Source organism: Pseudophryne corroboree, chromosome 3 (genome assembly GCF_028390025.1).
Source record: "Pseudophryne corroboree isolate aPseCor3 chromosome 3, aPseCor3.hap2, whole genome shotgun sequence".
NCBI lineage: Eukaryota > Metazoa > Chordata > Amphibia > Anura > Myobatrachidae > Pseudophryne > Pseudophryne corroboree.
The window spans coordinates 411,181,009-411,208,150 of record NC_086446.1 but is presented as its reverse complement, the minus strand read 5'-3'; the positions used below and the strand labels follow the sequence as shown (position 1 = coordinate 411,208,150).

At 46.0% G+C, this 27,142-nt stretch overlaps 1 protein-coding gene across 2 annotated transcripts in view; it reads right to left on the bottom strand.

The window, feature by feature from the left end:
* The window catches only part of TOX2 (TOX high mobility group box family member 2), a 142,043-nt gene that overhangs the window by 72,734 nt on the left and 42,167 nt on the right, over positions 1 to 27,142 (bottom strand). For both annotated transcript variants that reach the window (XM_063960198.1, XM_063960199.1), the window contains exon 2: positions 15,243 to 15,308. In XM_063960198.1, coding sequence (XP_063816268.1) covers positions 15,243 to 15,308 — 66 coding nt within the window. The remainder of the gene's footprint in view (positions 1 to 15,242; positions 15,309 to 27,142) is intronic.

Genomic DNA, 27,142 nt, shown 5'->3' with positions numbered 1-27,142 from the left:
AGTCCCTGCATCACAGCCGCCGCTGCATCAGTCTCCCCCCCATCTCTCTGCCTCTCCTGTCCCTCCTCTTCCAGTCCCTGCATCACAGCCGCCGCTGCATCAGTCTCCCCCCATCTCTCTGCCTCTCCTGTCCCTCCTCTCCCAGTCCCTGCATCACAGCCGCCGCTGCATCAGTCTCCCCCCCATCTCTCTGCCTCTCCTGTCCCTCCTCTTCCAGTCCCTGCATCACAGCCGCCGCTGCATCAGTCTCCCCCCCATCTCTCTGCCTCTCCTATCCCTCCTCTCCCAGTCCCTGCATCACAGCCGCCGCTGCATCAGTCTCCCCCCCATCTCTCTGCCTCTCCTGTCCCTCCACTTCCAGTCCCTGCATCACAGCCGCCGCTGCATCAGTCTCCCCCCATCTCTCTGCCTCTCCTGTCCCTCCTCTCCCAGTCCCTGCATCACAGCCGCCGCTGCATCAGTCTCCCCCCCATCTCTCTGCCTCTCCTGTCCCTCCTCTCCCAGTCCCTGCATCACAGCCGCCGCTGCATCAGTCTCCCCCCCATCTCTCTGCCTCTCCTGTCCCTCCTCTTCCAGTCCCTGCATCACAGCCGCCGCTGCATCAGTCTCCCCCCGTCTCTCTGCCTCTCTTGTCCCTCCTCTCCCAGTCCCTGCATCACAGCCGCCGCTGCATCAGTCTCCCCCCCATCTCTCTGCCTCTCCTGTCCCTCCTCTCCCAGTCCCTGCATCACAGCCGCCGCTGCATCAGTCTCCCCCCCATCTCTCTGCCTCTCCTGTCCCTCCTCTCCCAGTCCCTGCATCACAGCCGCCGCTGCATCAGTCTCCCCCCCATCTCTCTGCCTCTCCTGTCCCTCCTCTCCCAGTCCCTGCATCACAGCCGCCGCTGCATCAGTCTCCCCCCCATCTCTCTGCCTCTCCTCTCCCAGTCCCTGCATCACAGCCGCCGCTGCATCAGTCTCCCCCCGTCTCTCTGCCTCTCTTGTCCCTCCTCTCCCAGTCCCTGCATCACAGCCGCCGCTGCATCAGTCTCCCCCCCATCTCTCTGCCTCTCCTGTCCCTCCTCTCCCAGTCCCTGCATCACAGCCGCCGCTGCATCAGTCTCCCACCCCGTCTCTCTGCCTCTCCTGTCCCTCCTCTCCCAGTCCCTGCATCACAGCCGCCGCTGCATCAGTCTCCCCCCCATCTCTCTGCCTCTCCTGTCCCTCCTCTCCCAGTCCCTGCATCACAGCCGCCGCTGCATCAGTCTCCCCCCCATCTCTCTGCCTCTCCTGTCCCTCCTCTTCCAGTCCCTGCATCACAGCCGCCGCTGCATCAGTCTCCCCCCGTCTCTCTGCCTCTCCTGTCCCTCCTCTCCCAGTCCCTGCATCACAGCCGCCGCTGCATCAGTCTCCCCCCATCTTTCTGCCTCTCCTGTCCCTCCTCTCCCAGTCCCTGCATCACAGCCGCCGCTGCATCAGTCTCCCCCCCATCTCTCTGCCTCTCCTCTCCCAGTCCCTGCATCACAGCCGCCGCTGCATCAGTCTCCCACCCCGTCTCTCTGCCTCTCCTGTCCCTCCTCTCCCAGTCCCTGCATCACAGCCGCCGCTGCATCAGTCTCCCCCCATCTCTCTGCCTCTCCTGTCCCTCCTCTCCCAGTCCCTGCATCACAGCCGCCGCTGCATCAGTCTCCCCCCCATCTCTCTGCCTCTCCTGTCCCTCCTCTTCCAGTCCCTGCATCACAGCCGCCGCTGCATCAGTCTCCCCCCGTCTCTCTGCCTCTCCTGTCCCTCCTCTCCCAGTCCCTGCATCACAGCCGCCGCTGCATCAGTCTCCCCCCATCTTTCTGCCACTCCTGTCCCTCCTCTCCCAGTCCCTGCATCACAGCCGCCGCTGCATCAGTCTCCCCCCCATCTCTCTGCCTCTCCTGTCCCTCCTCTTCCAGTCCCTGCATCACAGCCGCCGCTGCATCAGTCTCCCCCCCATCTCTCTGCCTCTCCTATCCCTCCTCTCCCAGTCCCTGCATCACAGCCGCCGCTGCATCAGTCTCCCCCCCATCTCTCTGCCTCTCCTGTCCCTCCACTTCCAGTCCCTGCATCACAGCCGCCGCTGCATCAGTCTCCCCCATCTCTCTGCCTCTCCTGTCCCTCCTCTCCCAGTCCCTGCATCACAGCCGCCGCTGCATCAGTCTCCCCCCCATCTCTCTGCCTCTCCTGTCCCTCCTCTCCCAGTCCCTGCATCACAGCCGCCGCTGCATCAGTCTCCCCCCCATCTCTCTGCCTCTCCTGTCCCTCCTCTTCCAGTCCCTGCATCACAGCCGCCGCTGCATCAGTCTCCCCCCGTCTCTCTGCCTCTCTTGTCCCTCCTCTCCCAGTCCCTGCATCACAGCCGCCGCTGCATCAGTCTCCCCCCCATCTCTCTGCCTCTCCTGTCCCTCCTCTCCCAGTCCCTGCATCACAGCCGCCGCTGCATCAGTCTCCCCCCCATCTCTCTGCCTCTCCTGTCCCTCCTCTCCCAGTCCCTGCATCACAGCCGCCGCTGCATCAGTCTCCCCCCCATCTCTCTGCCTCTCCTGTCCCTCCTCTCCCAGTCCCTGCATCACAGCCGCCGCTGCATCAGTCTCCCCCCCATCTCTCTGCCTCTCCTCTCCCAGTCCCTGCATCACAGCCGCCGCTGCATCAGTCTCCCACCCCGTCTCTCTGCCTCTCCTGTCCCTCCTCTCCCAGTCCCTGCATCACAGCCGCCGCTGCATCAGTCTCCCCCCCATCTCTCTGCCTCTCCTGTCCCTCCTCTCCCAGTCCCTGCATCACAGCCGCCGCTGCATCAGTCTCCCCCCCATCTCTCTGCCTCTCCTGTCCCTCCTCTTCCAGTCCCTGCATCACAGCCGCCGCTGCATCAGTCTCCCCCCGTCTCTCTGCCTCTCCTGTCCCTCCTCTCCCAGTCCCTGCATCACAGCCGCCGCTGCATCAGTCTCCCCCCATCTTTCTGCCTCTCCTGTCCCTCCTCTCCCAGTCCCTGCATCACAGCCGCCGCTGCATCAGTCTCCCCCCCATCTCTCTGCCTCTCCTGTCCCTCCTCTCCCAGTCCCTGCATCACAGCCGCCGCTGCATCAGTCTCCCCCCCATCTCTCTGCCTCTCCTGTCCCTCCTCTTCCAGTCCCTGCATCACAGCCGCCGCTGCATCAGTCTCCCCCCGTCTCTCTGCCTCTCCTGTCCCTCCTCTCCCAGTCCCTGCATCACAGCCGCCGCTGCATCAGTCTCCCCCCATCTTTCTGCCTCTCCTGTCCCTCCTCTCCCAGTCCCTGCATCACAGCCGCCGCTGCATCAGTCTCCCCCCCATCTCTCTGCCTCTCCTGTCCCTCCTCTCCCAGTCCCTGCATCACAGCCGCCGCTGCATCAGTCTCCCCCCCATCTCTCTGCCTCTCCTGTCCCTCCTCTTCCAGTCCCTGCATCACAGCCGCCGCTGCATCAGTCTCCCCCCGTCTCTCTGCCTCTCTTGTCCCTCCTCTCCCAGTCCCTGCATCACAGCCGCCGCTGCATCAGTCTCCCCCCCATCTCTCTGCCTCTCCTGTCCCTCCTCTCCCAGTCCCTGCATCACAGCCGCCGCTGCATCAGTCTCCCCCCCATCTCTCTGCCTCTCCTGTCCCTCCTCTCCCAGTCCCTGCATCACAGCCGCTGCTGCATCAGTCTCCCCCCCATCTCTCTGCCTCTCCTCCCCCAGTCCCTGCATCACAGCCGCCGCTGCATCAGTCTCCCCCCCCCCCGTCTCTCTGCCTCTCCTCTCCCAGTCCCTGCATCACAGCCGCCGCTGACGGCAGCGTCCACCCAGCTCCAGCAAGTGAGGTCTTGCTTGCTGGAGCCGAGTGGACGCTGCTGTGAGTAGCGGCTGTGACATCCTCCAGTGCTGCTCACCCCGTCCCCGCCTCGGCTCTCCCCGTCCCCAACCCGGCTCTCCAGTCTCCGGAACTGCTCTCCCCATCTCAGTTCGACTTTATTTAAAGTCGAATTGAGATGGTCGAAAAGGGGTCCAAAACTGTTATCTACACAAGCACGTGGATCGGCAGCTATTCCGCTGATTCACATGCTTTTTGACAAGTCGAATTCCTTGAAAAAAATTGGGGTTTGATTGAATAGGTCAGAACCCCTTCCGACCTTAAAAAGTCGAAAACTGCCGTCTTCTCGACAGACGGCAGCTTTTGACTTCAATTGAATATACCCTAATAGGTTTACCGAAAGATTTTGGAGAGAGGAGACAAGTCTGTTGGCATCGGAGGCATTAACTGGGCCTCTGTCTGTCTCTACTAATTATGTAGTCAGTTCCTGTTTATTATCTATCTTTGGTTAGTAATGGCATAGCCAAAGGTGCAACAATGAAGCCAAGCTATGCCTATCTCACTAATCAGCACAGAGCAATATGTTGTTGTTACATATTGGCAGTTTACCAGTCCTGCAGCAATATTTCATGCTTCTGTGCCTTTTGAGGTGCTTTAATGCATTTAATAAGAAAAAGCACGTTCATTTTACTTGTTGATGATGATCCAGGCTTAGCTGCACCGAAGGTAGCTGCATTTTCTGCCTAACTACCAGCTTGGGAATAACTACAGTTTTATATTAATGCCATCTTTTTCAGGTGTAGACTTAGGGATCATTTCTTTTCTCACCACTTTTAACCCTGATACTGGCAGCAAAAGATTAAAAACGGAACTATGAATAAAAGCACAAAATGCAGAAAACATATATCATCTTACACTGACGCATATGTGTTACTAGGCAGTAGAATATAGCTGCATTTGCAAAACCAGGAAAAAAAGGAAAGAAAAACAAGATATGTATACTAGAATTGCAATCATTTTTATGGGCTGTGTTATCAGAGAAATGGTTATTGCATTTATGAAAAAAAAGAGAGAGACTTCTGCGGAACGATTTGATAAAAATAAGAAGAGACAGATGCAAAGAGAGAGAGAGAGAGAGAGAAATGGAATTTCTATGGCAACCGTTTTTATTAAGTAAAATCATTTCAGCGATGGCATTATAGAGCAACTGACGTTATGAAAAAAGAGATGTTTTTTTGAAGAAGAGGCAGAATACATTTTATCCGCAGTAAGATGTTTAGAGTTGGTAAAATGACACAATTTGCTGTTGCTGCCAGAACAATCTTTATATCAATGATTTATTTGAAGTAGTTTTGATTATAATTCACTAATTTTCATTGTACTACAGAAAAAACATTACAGAGTTATTTAAAGGAGCAATCATTTTACAATTGAGAAGCAGAGAAAAGGGATTATATGGAACATTCCAATCAAAGTTTAACCTCTGCTGAACATTTAGGGACTATTTCACTTTGCTGTCCTTGAGTAATTATCTGTAAGACACAGCCATCACCCAACATGTAATCTAACCCCTGGATATAAACATAACACTATTCTGTTACACTGTATACAGGCATAATACACTGTGCCTATTCAAATGACATATCCTCTGTCCGTGACCATAATACAATTCTTTTACACTCGGGGGCTAATTCAGACCTGATTGCTAGGCTGCATATTCATACAGCGGGCGATCAGGTCTAAACTGCACATGCGTATGCACCACAATGCGCAAGTGCGTCATACGGGTACAAAGCGGATCATCGCTCAGAAATGGGTTTGTGTGAAGGATCCGTTCGCACGGGCGTTTGGAAGGAGATTGACAGGAGAGGGCGTTTGTGGGTGTCAACTGACCGTTTTCTGGGAGTGTTTGGAAAAACGCAGGCATGTCCAAGTGTTTGCAGAGAGGGTTCCTGACGTCAATTCCGGGACCGGACAGGCTGAAGTGATCGCAGCGGCTGAGTAAGTCCTGGGCCACTCAGAGACTGCACAAAATCTGTTTGTACAGCTCTGCTTCACATGCATTCGCACACTTGCACTCGCACACTCCCCCATGGACGGTGACTATGCTAACGCAGGACTGCAAAAAAACCCTAGCGAGCGAACAGGTCTGAATTAGCCCCACTATGCAGACCCTAAACCTATCCAATATGACCTATCCATTGGACATAAGCACAATACAAGTCTATTACACTCGATATAGGGGTGGTATTCATGTGACCGCCGGTCAGCTGACCGACAGTCACATGACCACCTCCACCAGCCCGACGGGTCACTGTCCCGATGGTCGGCATGCCGACTAACAGGGACTATTTCTACTCGTGGGTGTCCACGACACCCATAGAGTGGGAATAGAACCCGTGGCGAGCGCAGCGTGGCTTGCTGCACTCGCCCCTCCCCGCCGGGATCCCGGCGTCGGTAAGCTGACCGGCGGTCAGGAGACCGCCGGTCAGCCGTACTACACCCTCGATATAGACATAGAAAAGTTAACTTATTCCACAGGGCATGATGACTGCATATGATTATTCTATTACTTTCTATGCAGATATAGGATACATCAAATTGCCAACATAATCTGATTAGTAGACATGATCATAAGAATTTTCTATTACACCACACCTTCCACCTGTCCAGGTTTCAGTGGAAAAGTCCTACAATAAATCATGGACCTTGAAAGGGACAGACTTTAAGTTTATACAACAACGGGTGGAGCATCATCCATAATGGACTTTTTGGGTGGCTCATAGCTTGACCTGGGATGTGACTGTTTGTGTGTCCATGTATCAGTGTTGGACAGTAGGTTTTACATTCTATGCTAATACTACAGTACACAGTATTTACATTACATGGTCTGAACACTATGCAGAACACTAAAACAATTATGTTACACTTTATATACATCAAGGTCACTAACCCATCACAGGATGTAGTTGGCATCCCGATGTACAGGATTGCGGAAGTCAGGAGACCGACACCGGAATCCCAACCTGTCAGAATGGCGATGTTGGAATCCCGTCCATAAGGATCTGGTGGAGGTTAGGGTTAGGCTGTGTGGGGATGGTTAAGGTTAGGCTGCGTGGGGAGGGTTAGCGTTAGGCTGCATGGGGGAGGGTTAGGCTGCAGACAGGGGAGGTTAGGGTTAGGCTGTGTGGGGATGGTTAAGGTTAGGCTGCGTGGGGAGGGTTAGCGTTAGGCTGCATGGGGGAGGGTTAGGCTGCAGACAGGGGAGGTTAGGGTTAGGCTGTGTGGGGATGGTTAAGGTTAGGCTGTGTGGGGAGGGTTAGCGTTAGGCTTCAGGCGGGGGGAGGGTTAAGGTTAGCTTATGTTACCACACCTGTCGGGATTTTAGCAGTCAGGATGCCAGGGTCAGTATATAGACTGCTTGCATCATGACTGTCAGTCTCCCAAACCCTCTATACATAAAAAGATCACTACAATTACCCATCATGATATACTCATCATTCATTTTCCTTATGCTCTATGCAAACAAAGAACACTACATAACGTGGATGGGAAAGCCCTAAGAGTGCATGTGTTGCTCCTGTGTTTCTCACATGAGCAGAATGAGGCCCTCAGATACTATAGGCACATAGTTCTTGCTGGGTGCAGAAAATAGAGCGTGGGGGCCCACTGAAGTTTTGCTATAGTTCTGTGAACCACAAGACTATAGGCTGAGTGCTGCTGCACAGGTCACAGTTATTCAAGTAGGAGTTTAATGTTAACACTGTTTACAGTCTTCATGTTTGCTTTTTAAATTAGATTATGTAGAATATATCTGCTCCCATATTTTATTTTATAATAGTTTAGTGGAATTAGTATTTCTTGTTTCATGCTTACTGTATAACACCTTGGCCTATGATCCATGGACTAAAGCAGCGGTTTTCAACCAGTGTGCCGGGGCACACAGTGCAGAAAAGGGTCTGGGAATGGATCTTGAACTCCCCTCAGTGTCTTCTTCCACTTGTGAGTAACTATAAGAGAATGCTGTTCCATGATGCCATTCCCTGCATTTTAGTAACACATGGGTCTGGCAACGTATCCAGAATGCCACGTGTTATCAACCGATAACAGGTCATTTAACGCACAGTAAAAAGTAGTGATGAGCGGGTTCGGTTTCTCGGAATCCGAACCCCCCCGAACTTCACCCATTTTACACGGTTCCGAGGCAGACTTGGATCTTCCTGCCTTGCTCGGTTAACCCGAGCGCGCCCGAATGTCATCATCCCGCTGTCGGATTCTCGCGAGATTCGTATTTTATATAAGGAGCCGCGCGTCGCCGCCATTTTCACTCGTGCATTGGAGATGATAGGGAGAGGACGTGCAGCGTTCTCTCAGTTTCTGTGTTCAGTGTGCTGCAAATATCTGTGCTCAGTGTGCTGCAAATATCTGTGCTCAGTGTGCTGCAAATATCTGTGCTCAGTGTGCTGAAAATATCTACGTTCTCTGCCTGAAAAACGCTCCATATCTGTGCTGCATTGTAGTATAGGAGGACAGTGCAGAATTTTGCTGACCAGTGACCACCAGTATTATATAGCAGTACGGTACAGTAGTCCACTGCTCTACCTACCTCTGTGTCGTCAAGTATACTATCCATCCATACCTGTGGTGCATTTTAGTTGTGCGCAGTATTATATAGTAGGAGGACAGTGCAGAATTTTGCTGACCACCAGTATATAATATATAGCAGTACGGTACAGTAGTCCACTGCTCTACCTACCTCTGTGTCGTCAAGTATACTATCCATCCATACCTGTGGTGCATTTTAGTTGTGTGCAGTATTATATAGTAGGAGGACAGTGCAAAATTTTGCTGACCACCAGTATATAATATATAGCAGTACGGTACAGTAGGCCACTGCTCTACCTACCTCTGTGTCGTCAAGTATACTATCCATCCATACCTGTGGTGCATTTTAGTTGTGCGCAGTATTATATAGTAGGAGGACAGTGCAGAATTTTGCTGACCACCAGTATATATATAGTAGTACGGTACAGTAGTCCATTGCTCTACCTCTGTGTCGTCAAGTATACTACAAAAGTTCAGTAAAATGACCCAAAAATCAAAATTAAAAGCATCTGATGAGAAGCGTAAACTTGCCAATATGCCATTTACGACACGGAGTGGCAAGGAACGGCTGAGGCCCTGGCCTTTGCTCATGTCTAGTGGTTCAGATTCACATGAGGATGGAAGCACTCATCCTCTCGCTAGAAAACTGCAGTGCCACTCCTAGGTGGGCCAGGTGTTTGTGTCGGCCACTTGGGTCGCTTAGCTTAGCCATCCAGCGACCTTGGTGCGCCTCTTTTTTTCTTTGCATCATGTGCTGTTTGGGGACTATTTTTTAAATCTGCCATCCTGTCTGACACTGCAGTGCCACTCCTAGATGGGCCAGGTGTTTGTGTCGGCTACTTGGGTCGCTTAGCTTAGTCATCCAGCGACCTCGGTGCAAATTTTAGGACTACAAATAATATAGTGAGGTGTGAGGTGTTCAGAATAGACTGGAAATGAGTGGAAATTATGGTTATTGAGGTTAATAATACTATGGGATCAAAATGACCCCCAAATTCTATGACTTAAGCTGTTTTTGAGGGTTTTTTGTAAAAAAACACCCGAATCCAAAACACACCCGAATCCGACAAAAAATTTTCAGGGAGGTTTTGCCAAAACACGTCCGAATCCAAAACACGGCCGTGGAACCGAATCCAAAACCAAAACACAAAACCCGAAAAATTTCCGGTGCACATCACTAGTAAAAAGGGGCTATAATTGGCTAAAAAATCAGGCTAAAAAGCCAGTTTTTACTGTGCTGTAAATGACCGCATGTAATAGGATATCAGCCTTTGTCTCAATTAAAGTGTGTATGTGTTCTTGCTCCATGTATCTTCAGCCTACTGGGCCTATTTATCAATATGTTGCTATCCTGTGATGGCGATAGCTACCTCATGGTATTGCCAATGAAACCCTTTGATAGAGCTTTTTGCCATTTGATATACACAACCACTAAACGTGGTTTCTTAACTATTGGTATAGCCCCGGGAATATCTTAAACTCAGTCTGTAATTCCACCTGTTAAACTAAACTAAAGATTATAGTCTAATATATTATGAATGACATAACAAATTACAATGAGTATGTATATAAACATTTTGTAGTAAACATTTCTGCACATTAGTTGGAATGGTTGGAATAAAATGTCATAATTTAAGGCATACATTAGATACATTGGGTGCATTTATCATCTTCAGGGTGATACAATAAGTGTTAGAAACTGCAGGAAGAGAAGGCAGTGATAAATGAAAGTTTGCTTAATGATTGGAAATTTCCTGGATAGATTTTAGAATAAAACAGACCAAACTTTATGCAAAAGGTAAAACTGAAAAACATAATATTTCCCCAATTTAACATAATTTGGAGGAAACACACATTATTCTCTATATTTTACTGCTGTATGATTTGGCCCTCTGTAGTGGTGCCCACTAGAGGGTGCCTTGATACTGCCTGAATTAGTTAAAGGCTTCGGTCATCGCTGGAATGTAGACCAGTAAAGTTTCCTTCTGGATATAACAGCTACATAAGGCTAACACGAATGAGGTTGTATATTTAGTGGTGTGTTCCTTTAAGAATAGCCAGTCTGAAGCAAATACCTGATGGTCAAATACCTCCATATTTGTAACTTAGAGCAACCAATCAGAAGGAACATAATCAAGAATTTCTAGACATGCTACAGATTTTAGTCTCATCCACCACGCTCCTTATAGAACTGATGTATTTATTTTTGTTATGTAAAAATGTATTGAAGCCTAAAAAACCCCAAACATTGTTTAACTTATCTCTTTAGTAAGATAACTGCAAAATGACTTTCCTCTTTACCTAAATCTCCCTTCCTTAACATCTCAGAAGTTATACCCAGAGTATTTTCGTCCTCTAATAAACGTTCCGTTATTGTTCATCGAGAGAAAGCGACATTTCCTGAGATTCAAACTCTCTGAGAATTGTTGGAAGGAAGCAGATTTGTCTGTTGTAAACACAGCAGCACTGTGGGCTAGTGCAAGTGTTGCATTCTGTTTTGAGAGCGGTGTGTATGTGGGGGACTACAAATTGGGAGGTTTTTTTAATGCTGTGAGTTCTTTTTAAGTCACCTGAACTTTCATTCATGGTATAAACAAAGAGTTACATTTCTATAACAGGTGCACAGCTCAAATGGAGTGAAAGATGGTCAGAAGAGTGTGGAACCCCATTTTCAAAGGGCCCCCATTGTCTGACTGAGGCAGGAATGCATTATACACAAAACAAGCTAGATTGTTTGCCGGTATCCTGCACCAAACCTTTCTTGAGGCCTGAATGGTGTGGAAGCAAGTAGTGGCAGCCACTTACGTTGCTACCGGTATTCCACTATGTAAGCTGGGTTGGCAATGCAGCAACATGCAATCATTATATCAATGTCCAGCACATTTAATTATCTTTTTACCAATGTTGGCATAATCCTTGTGCAGGCTCACTGCTGGTTAATAGCTGTGTGATACACGCAGGAAATAATATGATACATTGTTTTATTACTGCACCTGATATGTTCTTTGGTTGCCGAATAATGCATCTTTAATGTATTCAGGGCCTAATTCAGACCTGATGGCAGCAGCAAATTTGTTCTCTAGTGGGCAAAACCATGTGCACTGCAGGGGAGGCAGATATAACATGAGCAGAGAGAGTTAGATTTGGGTGGGGTGTGTTCAAACTGAAATCTAAATTGCAGTGTAAAAATAAAGCAGCCAGTATTTACCCTGCACAGAAACAAAATAACCCACCCAAATCTAACTCTCTCTGCATATGTTATATCTGCCCCCCCCCCACCTTCCCCCCTGCAGTGCACATGGTTTTGCCCATTAGGGAACAAATTTGCTGCAGTCAGGTCTGAATTAGGCCCTTAATTGGGATTGCTCTTTTACCCTTCTTGTCTAAACGTTATGTTAAAATAAAAAATTATGCACAGTTGCTGTAAATTCGCTGACAGTATAAAAATAAGACAAATTATTCTATGTCAAAAAAATATGGTCAATCTCCTTACAAAACAACAATAACAATAAAATATGACACTGATGCTTTTGACATTGCTTATAGTCCCTGGGCACAAGTAATATGACCGCCGGTCACGCATACCCAACCCATATATGCCACTTACAGTTTCAGCACTGGATGAAAGTTGCTGTTGCACCAAATGAATATGTCAGTAAAACATACTGTTGGTCGCTTTATGTACAAAATAAATAAATAATTGTCTTTGGAAATAAAATGTTAGTGGCCTTATAACAGAGCTGAACAGAATCTTATACCAGACAACGATGGTAAATAAATACCACTGCCCTAATTCATTGTTTCTCTTTTCTATAGGTAGCACACTACTAATACAGTTTCACCCGGTTTCTAGATTTTATTGACTGACTCCTGTAGTTGATAGCAATGAAAGGCTGCTGAGGGAGGTAGGTATATATGTATATAATGACACTAGACACAAAACACTAGAGAAGTCCATAGACACAAATAAAAAGCCACTGTAGATTGTAGTGTAAGCTACAGTAAGTAACACACAGCTTGCTTGCAGTAAAACACCAAAAAGAGCGCAGTGTTGGTAAGGAAATGAAGAAAACAGTAACATAACAACATAACAACAGAATTGTAGGCTGCAGTGCACATTTGTGCATCATTCTCTTTATTTTAAGATGAAGGAAAGCATATTCTGTTTCTGTGCATGGCAATATAAAAGACTCAGGAGCAGCAATATGTAATAAAGTCATGTCATTTTAGTTATAGGGCTTGAAGAGTAAATAATTGCATATTTACCTCCTTAAAACAATGAGTGCACCTTTACTCCATAGTGGTACTGCTGTGTTAAACCATTAAAGCTTTGTCATCAAGAATCCTCCAATGGCTATATGCCCAGAATGACACAATTATTTGCACACTCCATTCATCCTTTAACTCTTCAGAAAAGGCCCCTCTTTGTGCTAGCTAAACAATAGCAGGCTTCCGTATACAATCCCAGTCACACACAAATTATATCCCCCTGTGTCCCCCCACTCCTCTCTCTAAGGGGGTCAAGAGGTCATTGTTGAATGACTGGATGTCATCTTTCATTACCGCCGGCGTCTGCTTGGAACGGAAAATCTCACTCTGCGTTGCAGTCAGGAGTGTCACCATGATTTCATTTAAATAGGTGGAATTATATAATTTGTATTTCTCCTGCAGGCACAGACAGCCCTAAAAGCTGCCATAATGTGCAGTAAGAAGGGGGCAGCTGTCTCAATGACTTATCTGGATGGGACTAACAAGACATGTCCATGCAATTTAGCTGGTCATGGCTGGGGGTATAGAGAGTTTAAAATGACGTTAACCATATTTTATTGCCCTCATTTTAATATGGGAATGAATTACATTAGATAATCAATTCTCTAATAACAGTTGCATGGATGGCATTAAAGGGGTTAATGGAGCTTCATATTCCTTAACATTTTATGCAAGACACAGATACTGTATTTTAATAAGAGCAACGCAAGTGCATCTGCATAAGTAACTCTATGTCATCAATGTCCATGACTGATGTCAATGCACCTGCAAGTCTTACACTGTGTGTGCCCAAGAGGGCCTCTATTATACTCTCAGAGTGCCCACTTTTGTGGCAGTAGAGAAAAACATGTGGTACAGTGATGTTATAACATTGTCATTGTGTCCATAGCTCACAGCTTGCAGGGCGTATAGTTCTAAGTAAACATGTAAATTCAGTGTAACAGATGTGCCTGTCACATACATAACTGAATTAGAATGGCAGTGATCGGGCACACTTAGAAGGTATTTTCTTTGCTGTGCTGTTGTGGTAGCACAAACAGAATCATTTGTACATAATAAAGCACAACAGCTTTCTTCCCATAACAATACTAAAGTAACAGTGAAACAAGAAGGGTAATTACTGTAATAAGGGGGGTCAGCCAATCGCAGATAGGCAGGCAAAACGAGACTTAGCTCAAATGCAAGGCTTGATATAAAGCAGAGTCAAGACGCCCATGTCACATGATCTGGCATATGCAGAATAAGAAGGTTAGAATGAAGTACATGAAGAGTTATTTTGCCTTATGCTGCACTAGTTCTCTACTACATCTAAAAACTCAGGTGTTAGTACAACCATAACTCCCTGTAGTTATAAGTTATGACACATTAGAAAGGCAAATATATTGTATCCTTATTACATAATACAACTTGTATGCATATAGCAAAGTATAAGAAAACATAAATCAATAAAATAAAACTGAAATAACATGAACATAATAATGGGATGTAGTTATGTGACCGGCGGTCAGGAGACCAACGGTCACATAACCTCCCACTACATCCCGCCCCCTCACAATCCTGATGGTAGACATGCCAACCAACAGAGACTATTCCCACTCAAGGGGCTTGTTGGGCCCGCTCCCCCCCCCCCCCCCCAGCCGGCATTCCGCTGCCGGGATCCCGGTGTCAGTATGCTGACCAGTGGTCTCCTGACTGCCGGTCATGCATTCCGCACCCCATAATAATAACAACAGCTGTTCTACTTGAGGATTACCCCTCTTGGACACTCTTGATATTTTCCAGGGCACAGAAGCTAGGGTCCACAATATATAGCAACACTGAACACTTGACAAAGTTGAGACTTATGATTTATATATAAAATCATGGAATTATATATCCAACTTGGCCAGTGGTTCTCAAACTTTTTGCTTCAGAGTATCAGAATTTTTTTCACGGCACCCCTAGACCGAAAGTTTCTTATTGAGAAATTCAGAAAAAATATAAAATTAAGTAAATTGTGGTTATACAGTATGTTATCCTAAGGTTCAGTTATGTGGTGAGGGGAAGGATTCACTTCTTTTTGTCCACATATTTTATGATTGGAAGCCACAAACACTTGTTTTGTCTATTACATGGTCCTTAAATATATTTAATTGGCTGTGAATCCACCAACCCAGGGCACCCCTGCAAGTGTCTTGAGGCACCCCAGGGTGCCAGTGCACACAGTTTGAGAACCACTGAACTAAGCCAATATCCTGAAGGCTGTTTTCCTCCACATTTATAAGCCAAAAGACCTGGCAGAGCCATATAAATCTATCATTTTATTTTGCAGAAATACACAATCGTTTAGACTGTTTTTGTTTTATTAAATTCCGCAATCCAAATTTAGCTTGTTTCAGTGACATCATCAGTCTGGAATAAAGTCTTACCTGATGTCACCAATATCTTCATCCATCTTGTAAACCTAAGACTTCTCCATTAAGAAAGACACAAGAAAGGAAACCTTGGAGGACCTTTATGTCTACAATATGTAATAACCACTATACCACAAGTGTCACAAGGGAAGCAGAGCGGAACCTACCTGATTTGATGAAAGGAAGTCCTGGTTACTTTCATTCATACTCATATACATGTTCTCCCCATCAAACTGCAAGACAAACAAATATGAATAAGAAAAACCTTAAAGTACTAATTTTAGGTAAAAAGTTTATTACACAATATATTATTTACCTCACATTAAACATTATAGATACTTGTTAACAGAAGCATACAGGGGTGTATCTTCCTATTGGCCAGGATGGCACTTGCCAGGGGAGCCGGCTAAGGGGGGGGGGGGGCGCCGCCTGGCAGTGCCACCCGCACCAGGGGATAGAATGACATAGTAGTTCTCACTGAGTACATCCCTTAGCAGTGCTCATCCACTGCCAGACTCTCAGAAGCGTATTGCACTCTGACACTCTCTGTGACTACGGTCACAATGATGGTGAATATAGCCGGGGAGCGGGGCACTTTCAGGTATGGGGAGGGGCAAGGCACCTCCTCTTCCTCATCCGCTCCCCTTCTCACTGGTCCAACGCGGTCTGTCACCAAACAGCAGCCACTACAATCAGCACCAGTCAGCAGTGCAGCATGAGCATACCTGTACATTTTCTGCGGTACCGTAGCTGCACTGCATGGTCTATCCTGGCAGTCTGGATCACAGGTTACAAAGAGCTCTGTATGGAGAGGTATCTAGACCAGTGACTGCCTGTCTAGCTGTGTTGAGACTACAAGTCCCAGCACACCTTGTCTACTGGATTTGCTGGGACATGTAGTGCCATCACACCTAGAGAGGGGTTTTTAACTGTATGTATGTATGTATGTATGTATGTATGTATGTATGTGTGCATATATCCCCTCGGTGTCCCTGTCCGCATCCTCCTTGTAATTCCCTCTCAGTGTCCCTACCCGCACCTTAACCGTAATTCCCCCTCAGTATCCCTGCCTGCACACTCCTCGTAATTCCCTCAGTCTCCCTGCCTGCACCATCCCCATAATTCCATCTCAGTGTCCCTGCCAGCACCCTCCTCGTAATTCCCCCTCAGTATCGCTGCCTGCACACTCCTCGTAATTCCCGCAGTCTCCCTGCCTGCACCCTCCCCGTAATTCCATCTCAGTGTCCCTGCCCGCACCCTCCTCGTAATTCCTCCTCAGTGTCCCTGTCTGCACCCTCCCTGTAATTCTCCCTCAGTGTTCCTGACCTCAGCCTCCCAGTGACTCCCCCCTCAGTGTCCCTGCCCGCACACTCCAGTAATTCCCTCTCAGTGTCCCTTCTCACACCCTCCCTGCAATTGCTCCTCAGTGTCCTTGACCTCAGCCTCCCTGTAGGCCCTGACTCTCATTTTCCCTACCCGAACCCTCCCTGTAATTCCCCCTTAGTGTCCCTGACCTCAGCCTCCCTGTGACTCCCCCCTTAGTGTCCCTGCCCGCACACTCCTGTAATTCCACCTCCGTGTCCCTGCCCGTACCATCCCCGTAATTCCCCCTCAGTGTCCCTGCTTGCACACTCCTGTAATTCCCCCTCAGTGTCCCTGCCCACACCCTCCCTGTAATTGCCCCTAAGTGTCCCTGATCTCAGCCTCCCTGTAAGCCCTCCACCTCATTGTCCCTACCCGCATCCTCCCTGTAATTCCCCCTCAAACCGCATTCACATCGCAAATGCCGGATCCTACCCGGTAAGACAAACGTGTACTTACCGGGTGGGATCCGGCATTTGCGCTCCTCTGCTGGCTTTCCGACCCGGCAATATACCGGGTCGGTTGCCATAGCAGCGGAGGGAGTAGCAGCAGCAGGGGCGGGGGTGGAGGCGGCGCCGGGAGATGAGCTCATCTCCTGCGCCGCCTCTGCCTATGCTGTGAATGGGAGCCGATTCGCATCGGAACGGCTCCCATTCACACTGCGCCTGACCCGGTAATCAACCCGGTAAGAACCCTTCTTTTTTACCGGGTTGAATTACCGGGTCAGGCGACCCGCTAATTCACAATTGGACCTTTCACATCGCACACGGACCCGTTTCGACACGGCAATATGCCATGTCGGTACCGGGTTTTCAGTGCGATGTGAAAGGGGCATCAGTGTCCCTGACCTCAGCCTATCTGTAACTCCCCCCTCTGTGTCCCTGGGTGGGGGAGGTGGGGGGCGCCAGTTCCCTACTTTGCCAGAGGCACTCAGACCCCTAGATACACCCCTGGAAGCGTACCATGGGCATTCTGTCTTTTCTTAGATTATTTAACAAGTCATAATACATATGTTATTGATGTTTAGGTGGCTTGTGGTAGGTAAAAGAACTTATGACATGACTTGCTTACATAACATTTGGTTCCTTTTCAAACTAAAACAATGATGCAAGGAGCAAGAGATAGACCATGTATTGCTGAAATGAGTAATATACATCAAACAATCTGAGTGTTTCTACTTAACTAAATATGTATACCATGGTCTGTTTCATTCCTAAGAGGCATGTTGCAATGTTCAGTGGGAGGTAGTTCTCTTAACTATCTAAGCAGACAGTGAATGCCAGTTTGAAATAATTGTTGTTCAGTAATGCCCTATACTAATTAAATTGGTGGATTTATGCACTGGGGCAGAGCCACCAATGTTTCGTCAACATGGTTGATTAATTTACTAGAGAAGGTCATGTGATGTCACAGTGACTCAGTACCTGACCTGGCCAAAGGGCTTAGTATTTAGAAGTAGCTTCAGTAGTGTAGTGGGGAGGTAATGCTGTATGTGAAATTTCCAAGTTAATGGTCCCTGTAACTACAAGGCCATGCATGAGCAGATATGGTCTTAAGATGTGTTTGTGGCTGGAAATGCTTGTTAAATTTATTCTACTACTACTACTTTACTATTTAATCACTACCATGGACTTTTGTCATTGCTACTAAAGAGCCTATTCATCATATGTTATTGGATAGTTATACATGTGGATATGATGGTTTCCACATGTTTTATGTAACAGGCTCATTCATTATTAGGGGCCCGATAGGACTGCCTAGTACTCAGCAAACTGAAAACTGAAAGTTTATGTGCGAGTTCAAATTATTTGTTCCCACAGCAATGTTCCTTCTTATGGGAAGGAGGTTGGGTTTGAAAAGAGTGATCTGCCACCCCTGCATGGTGCGGCCATTGGCTGTGCACGTGTGACCAGTGTCGGACTGGGGCATGTAGGGCCCAACGGGGCCCATGTTTAGGGTTATGGCAAGTCTGCTGAAGGGGTGTGGCCTGCCACCTCATTAGTTTGACTAACCATTAGAGAGTGCAACATCTGGGCCCCTTCATAAATGTATACAGTAAATTCAGCTGCTGCATGCATGATCATTTACCAGATTAATAACAGATTAATAACAGTAATGCACTGTAGAAAATACACCACAGTCCAGTATAAGGTAACATATGTATGATGTATAATTCAAGTGCACAGACTGGAACCTGATCCTTAAAGCAGTAGGTGGGCCCCCAGGCAGTAGGGCCCACCGGTGGTTTCCCCTGTACCCCTGTGGGCCTGTCCGACCCTGCGTGTGACCGCAATCGGCCATATGGACACTGGTAAATATCACAGCAACTTCTGTAGCTGTGATAATGATTGTGGTGCAACAGCTTTTTGGAGCAGCTGCCCCCATACTGGAATACTGAATTGCACTGGTAATAAGGTATCCACAGCTGAAACTTGGCCTATAATTTAGGAGATAGAAATGTATGGCTGTACTAGTAATGCACTTTCTTAATAATTAAATTAGTCAGTATTAACTTGTAATACTAGCTGATGTGCCCGGTTTTAAAAGGACAAAGTTTCCTTAGCAGAACATTTGACCAATTTTCAGTTTAAAAAAATCCCTGGTTAGTGCGTCACTGCAAATAACTGTCACAGTTTCCAGAACACCCAGCAGCTTGCATGTTCCAGGTCAACCAGTAGGTGCACAGGGAGTGTTCACCAACTGTCACATTTTCCAGAGCACAATGGTGATACATTGTAAATTGCAGGCAGACGTTTTGCCACATAACAGTATCATAATGGCATCATAAAAATGTCACTCATAAAAGTTATCCTTCTACTATTAATATATAGATAAAACACTCACTTTGGACCATAGATTTAGGTGTTACAGTTCCCTTTCTGAGAAGATGTTACACCAACCTTACAGCCAGAACCTTTGTACTGCCTCCGGGAAATGTTGGGAATTGCATGCACCATGCTCACCTGTTACTCATGTGCCCAGCTGTCTGGTGCTTTAGGGGTCTATTTACTAAGCCTTGGACGGAGATAAAGTACCAGCCAATCTGCTCCTAACTGCCATGTCACAGCCTGGGTTTGAGAAATGACTGTTAGGAGTTGATTAGCCAGTACTTTATCTGCATGCACTATATCGCCATCCAAGGCTTAGTAAATAGACCCCTTAGAATTACTACGAAGGCCCTGAGGAAACAGTCTTTTTCATAAGCACATAGAGTTCCCATTTTAAAGCTGTATGTTGGGAGGGAAGATCAGGCAGATATACAATATAACTAAGAAAGGGCAATGGGGGTCATTCTGAGTTGTTCGCTCGTTATTTTTTTGTCGCAACGGAGCGATTAGTTGCTAATGTGCATGCGCAATGTCCGCAGTGCGACTGCGCCAAGTAAATTTGCTATGCAGTTAGGTATTTTACTCACGGCATTACAAGGTTTTTTCTTCGTTCTGGTGATCGTAATGTGATTGACAGGAAGTGGGTGTTTCTGGGCGGAAACAGGCCGTTTTATGGGTGTGTGCGAAAAAACGCTACCGTTTCTGGGAAAAACGCGGGAGTGGCTGGAGAAACGGAGGAGTGTCTGGGTGAACGCTGGGTGTGTTTGTGACGTCAAACCAGGAACGACAAGCACTGAACTGATCGCACTGGCAGAGTAAGTCTCGAGCTACTCAGAAACTGCACAGAGAAGTATTTTCACAATATTGCGAATCTTTCGTTCGCAATTTTGATAAGCTAAGATTCACTCCCAGTAGGCGGCGGCTTAGCGTGTGCAAAGCTGCTAAAAGCAGCTTGCGAGCGAACAACTCGGAATGACCCCCAATGTGCAGAAGCTGTGTAACTTCTGAACACACCTACATTAAACTGAAAACAAGTCTCACAGATTCTGTCTAGAAAATGTGGTGTCACAATGTTTTGTGTTCAACATTGTAAACCAATGTAATCTGCTTGCAGAAGTAATTATTTTGTATTCGGAGAGTGATAGATGCACAGTAGAGAAGGAATAGATAAATGCTTTCTTGTGCACCTCAAGGTTAGATATTACATTTGGCCACTATTGAATAGAACCCTTTATTACGATCACAGTGGACTGGGCATAGGAAGAGAATTATTATAGCAGTGAATACTTTGTATCAAGCTCTTACTTTAGAAGAAATTCCTCAGATTCCTTGAATCATTAACTGAAGAAGCCAAGACTGTGACTTTAATCAATTTTGTTACCAGAAATACAGAGAGAAAATAGCATTAATAGAACTTGGGAGTTCTAGATGAGGGACATTAATTTCCAATCTTATAAACCTAGTAATTGCTTGACCACCCTCCATGCAACAGGTGCTTGTATCACATAATAAAAACACCTTTTATTTCTACTAGATCTGCTGTACTGATGTTTTAATAATGGTTTAAAACAGTATTATACACATTTTCATTACATGGGACTTGAACAATCTTGGTCCAATGTCAAAGAACAAGATTATGTAATTCAATAACGTTTACTTGAGTCTTTTGTAGAATTTTGGGCACAATATTGCAAGGCTGTTTTTTTTGGGAGCGCGCGTTTTTGCCTACACATAATGGATGAAGTCGTTCAGGGGACTAAACCAGTATTCACCATTGTGGCATGAGGCACAAATTGATGTCAGTATTTCTTATAGGCCCTACACACTGGGCGATAATATTCAAAGATATGAACGATCTCGTTCATTAATGAACGAGATACCGTTCATATCTTTGAGTGTGGAGGCTCCAGCGATGAACGATGCGCGGGGCCCCGTCGCCTGTGCATATGCACGATCTCATCCATATTTGCCTGCACTTCTATGGAGCCGGGTGACGGGGGGAGTGAAGAAACTTCACTTCCCCCATCACTGCCCACCCACCGCCGGGTCGCCCATCGTCCGTATCCGCCGTCGGGCAGCTCGGCAGCGGATCGATCAATGTGTAAGGCCCTTTAGTGAAGTGTTAAGCTACATTTTCATGATAACCAGTTCACCACAGATAATGCCTGCCTCCATTACGAGCAGGTGATGAACTTCAAAGCTGGTCAGAAATGTACCGATACTGTGGAATGGGTTCACTACGATATGCCGGCGGTCGGGCTCCTGGCGACCAGCATACCGGCGCCGGGAGCCCGACCGCCAGCTTACCGACAGTGTGGCGAGCGCAAATGAGCCCCTTGCGGGCTCGCTTCGCTCGCCACGCTACGGGCGCCACACTATTTTATTCTCCCTCCAGGGGGGTCGTGGACCCCCACGAGGGAGAATAAGTGTCGGTATGCCGGCTGTCGGGATCCCGGCGCCGGTATACTGTGCGCCGGGATCCCGTCAGTCGGCATACTGAAGACCACCCCCGTGGAATGTGGACACATGATTGAACAATGCATCCTCAGTGTTATGAAGGGGTGGTTTCCTGCTCTATGTACATGAAAAAGATCTGATTATACCACTAGGCCATAACAGTATGAAGTGGATGGGGTTTATTTTTTGTTTGTTTGGTGGGCAGCTCTGGGTATTGGACATTATAAGCCTCCCAAAAGCGCTTTCCAGAATACAAGAAGAACAAAGTGCTTCCATCGCTACCAGGGACCTCTGTTTGCCAAAGTATATTTGTATTTTGGCGAACCCTGTACGATTATGGTTCAATGAAGTACTTTGGTTAATTGATATGGGGATTTTTTTTTAGATGTTGGAACCCCTAATCAGAGAACACATTTTTACTCACTAGTGAGCTATGTGTATAAATATGTACAAACCGATTTTCAGATTCATTTTACCATTTATTTATTGAATAGTGTCCTTATTAGGTGACCACTTATTTTCCATCTGGTAAATACATTTTGGCAGTTTTTTTTGAAAAACGGAAAAGCCTCCAATATACCGCTTCCCTAAAATGTATTGCAAGGCTGACCATGGACAAATAAGTGATTTCTCCAGTGGTGCCTTCAACTTGTGTAAATACAGTACTGCAATTGCTCTAGCCAGCTAAGCTGCTTTGGGTGTCAGGTTAAGCTGAGCTTTTTCATTGTTGCCCTGTAGCACGTGGCACCATCTGAGAATGGTGCTAAATGTTACAGTGCTTAGCAGTTCTGTTGTCTGCTCAGCGCTTCCTCCCGTGGGTACAAGTGGACATCTGATTAAGATCTTGCGGTTTCATGAGATCTCACGCATGTGCGGTGTGCCCGCCAGGAGCGGTAACATATTGCATAATTGATGTCATACAGGCAGGACAGAGATCACCAGAGAGGTGAGTTATGGTGCCACCTCTCCGGAAACTCTCTTATTAATACATCTTAGTGCTAAGAGACCATGTGCTAAACAGTGATGCAAGATCTTACTTAGGGCCTGATTCGTGTTTTTAAGTAAATCAAATTATCAAACAATTGGGAAGAGGCATAGCCAGAACTTTGTAGGCCGCATAGCAACATTTTTTAAGGGGCCCCTGTCCTAATGGTTCTAGAGATACACCTCTCCATAGCGGTTGTTAATTTATGCCCCATAATTGTGCCCTACAGTGGTTCATTTTCTAATCCATTGTAGTGCCTTAGTTAATGGATTCCCCATAGTACTAATTTATTTTATGAACATTAGTAGTGCTGTAGTTCATATTATGTCACAAAGTAGGGCTGCCAATTCATATTATGTAACATAGTACCTCCAATTCACATAATAGCATAGTGAGCGGTATTCAAATGATATATCACGTCCAATCGTCTTTCTAAAATGATCCCCGTTATCACACATATCGTGCCAATAGTAATCAGGTTTAGCTGCGTAAAGGGTTGGGCGCCTCGTTACCCCAGGGGTAGTGAGCTGAAGTGTTGAGATCACGACAATACAAGAACAAGAAGTGGTACATTCTGACTGTACTACTTTTTTTTTCGGATGTCATTACAAACAAGGTGAAATGACATTACTGTATATGCACCTATTTACCACATACAGGGCCAGACGGGGCATCTGTCAAATGGTGCTCTGCACGGCCAGCATGCTTAGACTTGAGCATGCCACGAGGCCACGCCCAGTGACTCACAGCATGCTACTGTGACTCCCAACACTCCAGGACCACACTGAAGCCCCAGTCTGTCACTGGCCTCATATAATAATTCTGACAGCCTGCCGAACAGTTTTAAAACACTGTGTAATATTTTACCATCACCCTGTTCCTCCTTTTCCCCCATCTCTCTCATTCCTTTTACATGCATTACCCAATCTTCTTATGTCTTTCCTACCCCTTCACATAATATTTTTCTCGAGTATTAGATGTGGCCCTTTGACCAAAAAGAATGCTGTTACACACAATATTATCAAAACAACAAATAGTTGAGAGGATATTTTAAAAACAGTCCGTGAAGCTGTAAATGCAATTCTTAGCAGGGTTAGCAATTTGTTGCATTTCCTATTTAATTTAATCAGTACAGTTTGACAACACCACTTGACAACACTGTAACTTTTAGTATTTTAAAATGCTCTTGTTAAAGACTTGGAAACTATTTTTAGAATTGCATAAAATGCATTCTTTTAAATCAATTTCTGAAATAAAATGAGACACATACAGTGAACTACTGCTTTTTGTTAAATTATATTTTAATATATGGCAGGGAATGGGTTAACAGTAAAACCTAACCACACTTGCTTCCTTTTTCATGCTATTTTACATCTTATAAACCATTATACATTTAATTGCACGTTTAACAGGGAAAAAAAAACCACACACACAATGGCTCATTAAGGACTAATTATGCACATGTTGTTTTCCACAAACATTCTCGTTTGGAAGCTGTTCTCTGTAATTGCTCAGCCTCATTAAATAGTACAGGGAAAAACTCATTTCAATTTAGAAGCACGTGATGAGAACGTAGAGATACAAGTGAAGTGGACTGAATAATGAACGTTCTGATTGGATAAAAACAGAACAGTTGCCTTATGTACTGCAGCTACAGGATTATGAAGCATTATGATTTGTTAATAACTTTGGTTTCCAATGATATAAAGGTTTATCTTACAGGCAGAGTAAAAACTATACATACAGGTATCATATTCTGAGAATATTACTCTTGTCATGTTTATACTAATCAACATACACCTTTCTAAAACACTTTCTTCACCTAGTACACATTGGTGTATCTAAAGTATAATGGGTGCACACAAGCCCTTGTTTTCAGGGAGGCCCACACTGCACATCCTGCACCCTTAATAACACTTACCTCCCCAGTTTTATGTTGACCGGCGCTGCAGGGCAGCATAAAATTACTGGGAAAATAGCGCAACGGCCATTTTTATGTGATCGGTCACTGGGAACATGACACAGCCACCATATACAGCTGACACGGCCACCATAAGATCCCCGAGACCAGAGCAGGCGCAGTAGACTCTGGCATGCCAGCCAGCGAGGAGGGGACCCGCACTGAGCCTGCATATGGGCCTTCTCCTCTCTTAAAACACTTCTGTCAGTATACAAGGTACTGCTGTTCCTTTTACTTTTTTCCAATTGTTGTAATCTGAGTTCAATTCTCTAATGTAAAAAGGTCTTTTACATCAATTAATATATTCAGCACAGGTTAGTGCAACTGGAAAACGTAGAAAGACTGGGAGTTATTAGATTATGCTGAAACTTGACAAATGGCATGCATATGACTCTACAAAAAGAAGAGCTGTTATATCGGGTTATGCCAACCTAACAATTTTCAATTACAAGTATGCTAATTGCTATTTATTATATTTGTTAACATTTAAGCAGTTTGTTTAGAGCTATATAAATACAAAATAGGTAGCTATTAGGGACAACTTTGTATTGGGCCAGTATGCAAAGTAGTCTATATTGATTTAATTAATTGATTCAATAAAGTTGCTGGAGATAAAGTAGCAGCCAATCAGCTCCTAACTGCCATGTTACAGGCTGCGTTTGAAAAATGACAGGAGCCGATTGGCTGGTACTTTATCTCCAGCGACTTTATCTCCATCCAAGGCTTAGTAAATAGACCCCAAAGTACTGACATATTACCGAAAACAATTAAATATACAAACAGAAAGTAGGGAGGAAAAGGCAGCTCGACATTCAACAGCTGTACATACAGTATATCAACATGCTATATTCACATCACTGGATCATAGAAGAAGCGGAGGAATTGATCATGTTGGCCTAATAGTATGGAACTTCTGGATGAACAGATCTTTCCATCGTAAGTAAGTTTGTACATGGAGTGAGAACCGGAAACCATCATATCAATGTTTTTCCGAGCATGAAATATTAGGAATCAGACATTTCTCTGCCCCTTACTGAAAATACTTGTTTACTTGTGTACATTTTTAATTAATTTGCGATTTTCACATTTAAGGGCCTATTGTTCATGTAGAAAATGTGGTCATTTCTGTAAAAACATTCATTTTCAAGGGATTGCTGCATTATTTATTGGGATTATGTAATACCATAGTACCCCCACAGATATCAAATATGTCTGTGTCATCCCTCTATTTTCAATCTCAAAGGAAGTCCCAGTAGTGTCCTATGATGACTGTGAAAATTACCAATTTATCCATCCATGGTACCACTAGAGATGTCTCCCAGGTCAATCACTAGTAATACAGTAGTTAAAGCTATATGCAGAATAGAATCCATTGCTGCCTTCAGCACACATTACCTCTTACATACAGAACTAGACAATTTTTCAAATAAAATGGAAAAAAAACTGTCCAGATCGTACCAGTAATACATAAAATGTCAGAGATAATTCTAATCACTATCTAATATGCCAGTGATTGTATACCCAGCAATGAAACAGTGTGCAATAGATCGTCATTTCTTCAAGAACAATGTATATATTATAAAAGGCAATACCCAGTAGCCAGGGACAGTTTAAGAGAGGAGAGGCCCCATGTGCCCCTCCTCGTGTGGGCCCCTCCTCTCTACCTGCGCACTGAGTGCAGTAGACTCTACTTCATGCCAGAGTTTACTGCACACGTACAGACTTACGGGAACATGGCACCTGTGCCTTGTTCCTGAAGACTTCTCTATTGGGAAAATGACCACGATGTCATTTTACCAGTGATTTCTGATGCTGTGTCGGCTACAGTCGCAGATGGCAGACATGCAAGTATAATTACATGGATGCAGGATGTACAGTGTGGACGCAGGGGCCCATGTGCACCGCACACCCTTCACCCATTATAGATACACCAGTGCCTAGGTCATAACTGAGGAGGATGGTGTGTGGCCAGTGTCATGGCAGAGGGTGCAGGATGCCATGGGGGCATAACCTGTATTTGCTTGTTGGTTGGCGGCGGCATGCAGACTTGCATCCATTAGGCAGCAGCAGCTATTTGACCTAGGTATTGGATGTGAGCCAATCAAGATGCCATGAGCAGGCAGATCTATCACGTGAGGAGCCGTAACTGGCTATTACTCTGACAAGCAGAGTATTCAGTGCGACAGCAGTCAGGAGAAGAAGATGTCAGGTGAAGACCTCTAGCAGCTGTGGAAAAGGTCAGAAGATAGCACGTTAAAGAAAGAACATAGGCGGAAACTGGCTGGATAAGAAAAGAAAATATGTTGCTGCTGACCAGGACCGGTCAGTGGCAAAAGATAGAAGATTGAGACTGGAGAGTGCTGCAGGTGGTGAGAAGCAAAGATGTACATGACTCTCCCAACTGCAGCCTCTCACTGCTTACTGGTAGGTGGCCTTGGCCTTGGCCACCGGCCATTTACCACTGCCCTCTCTAGA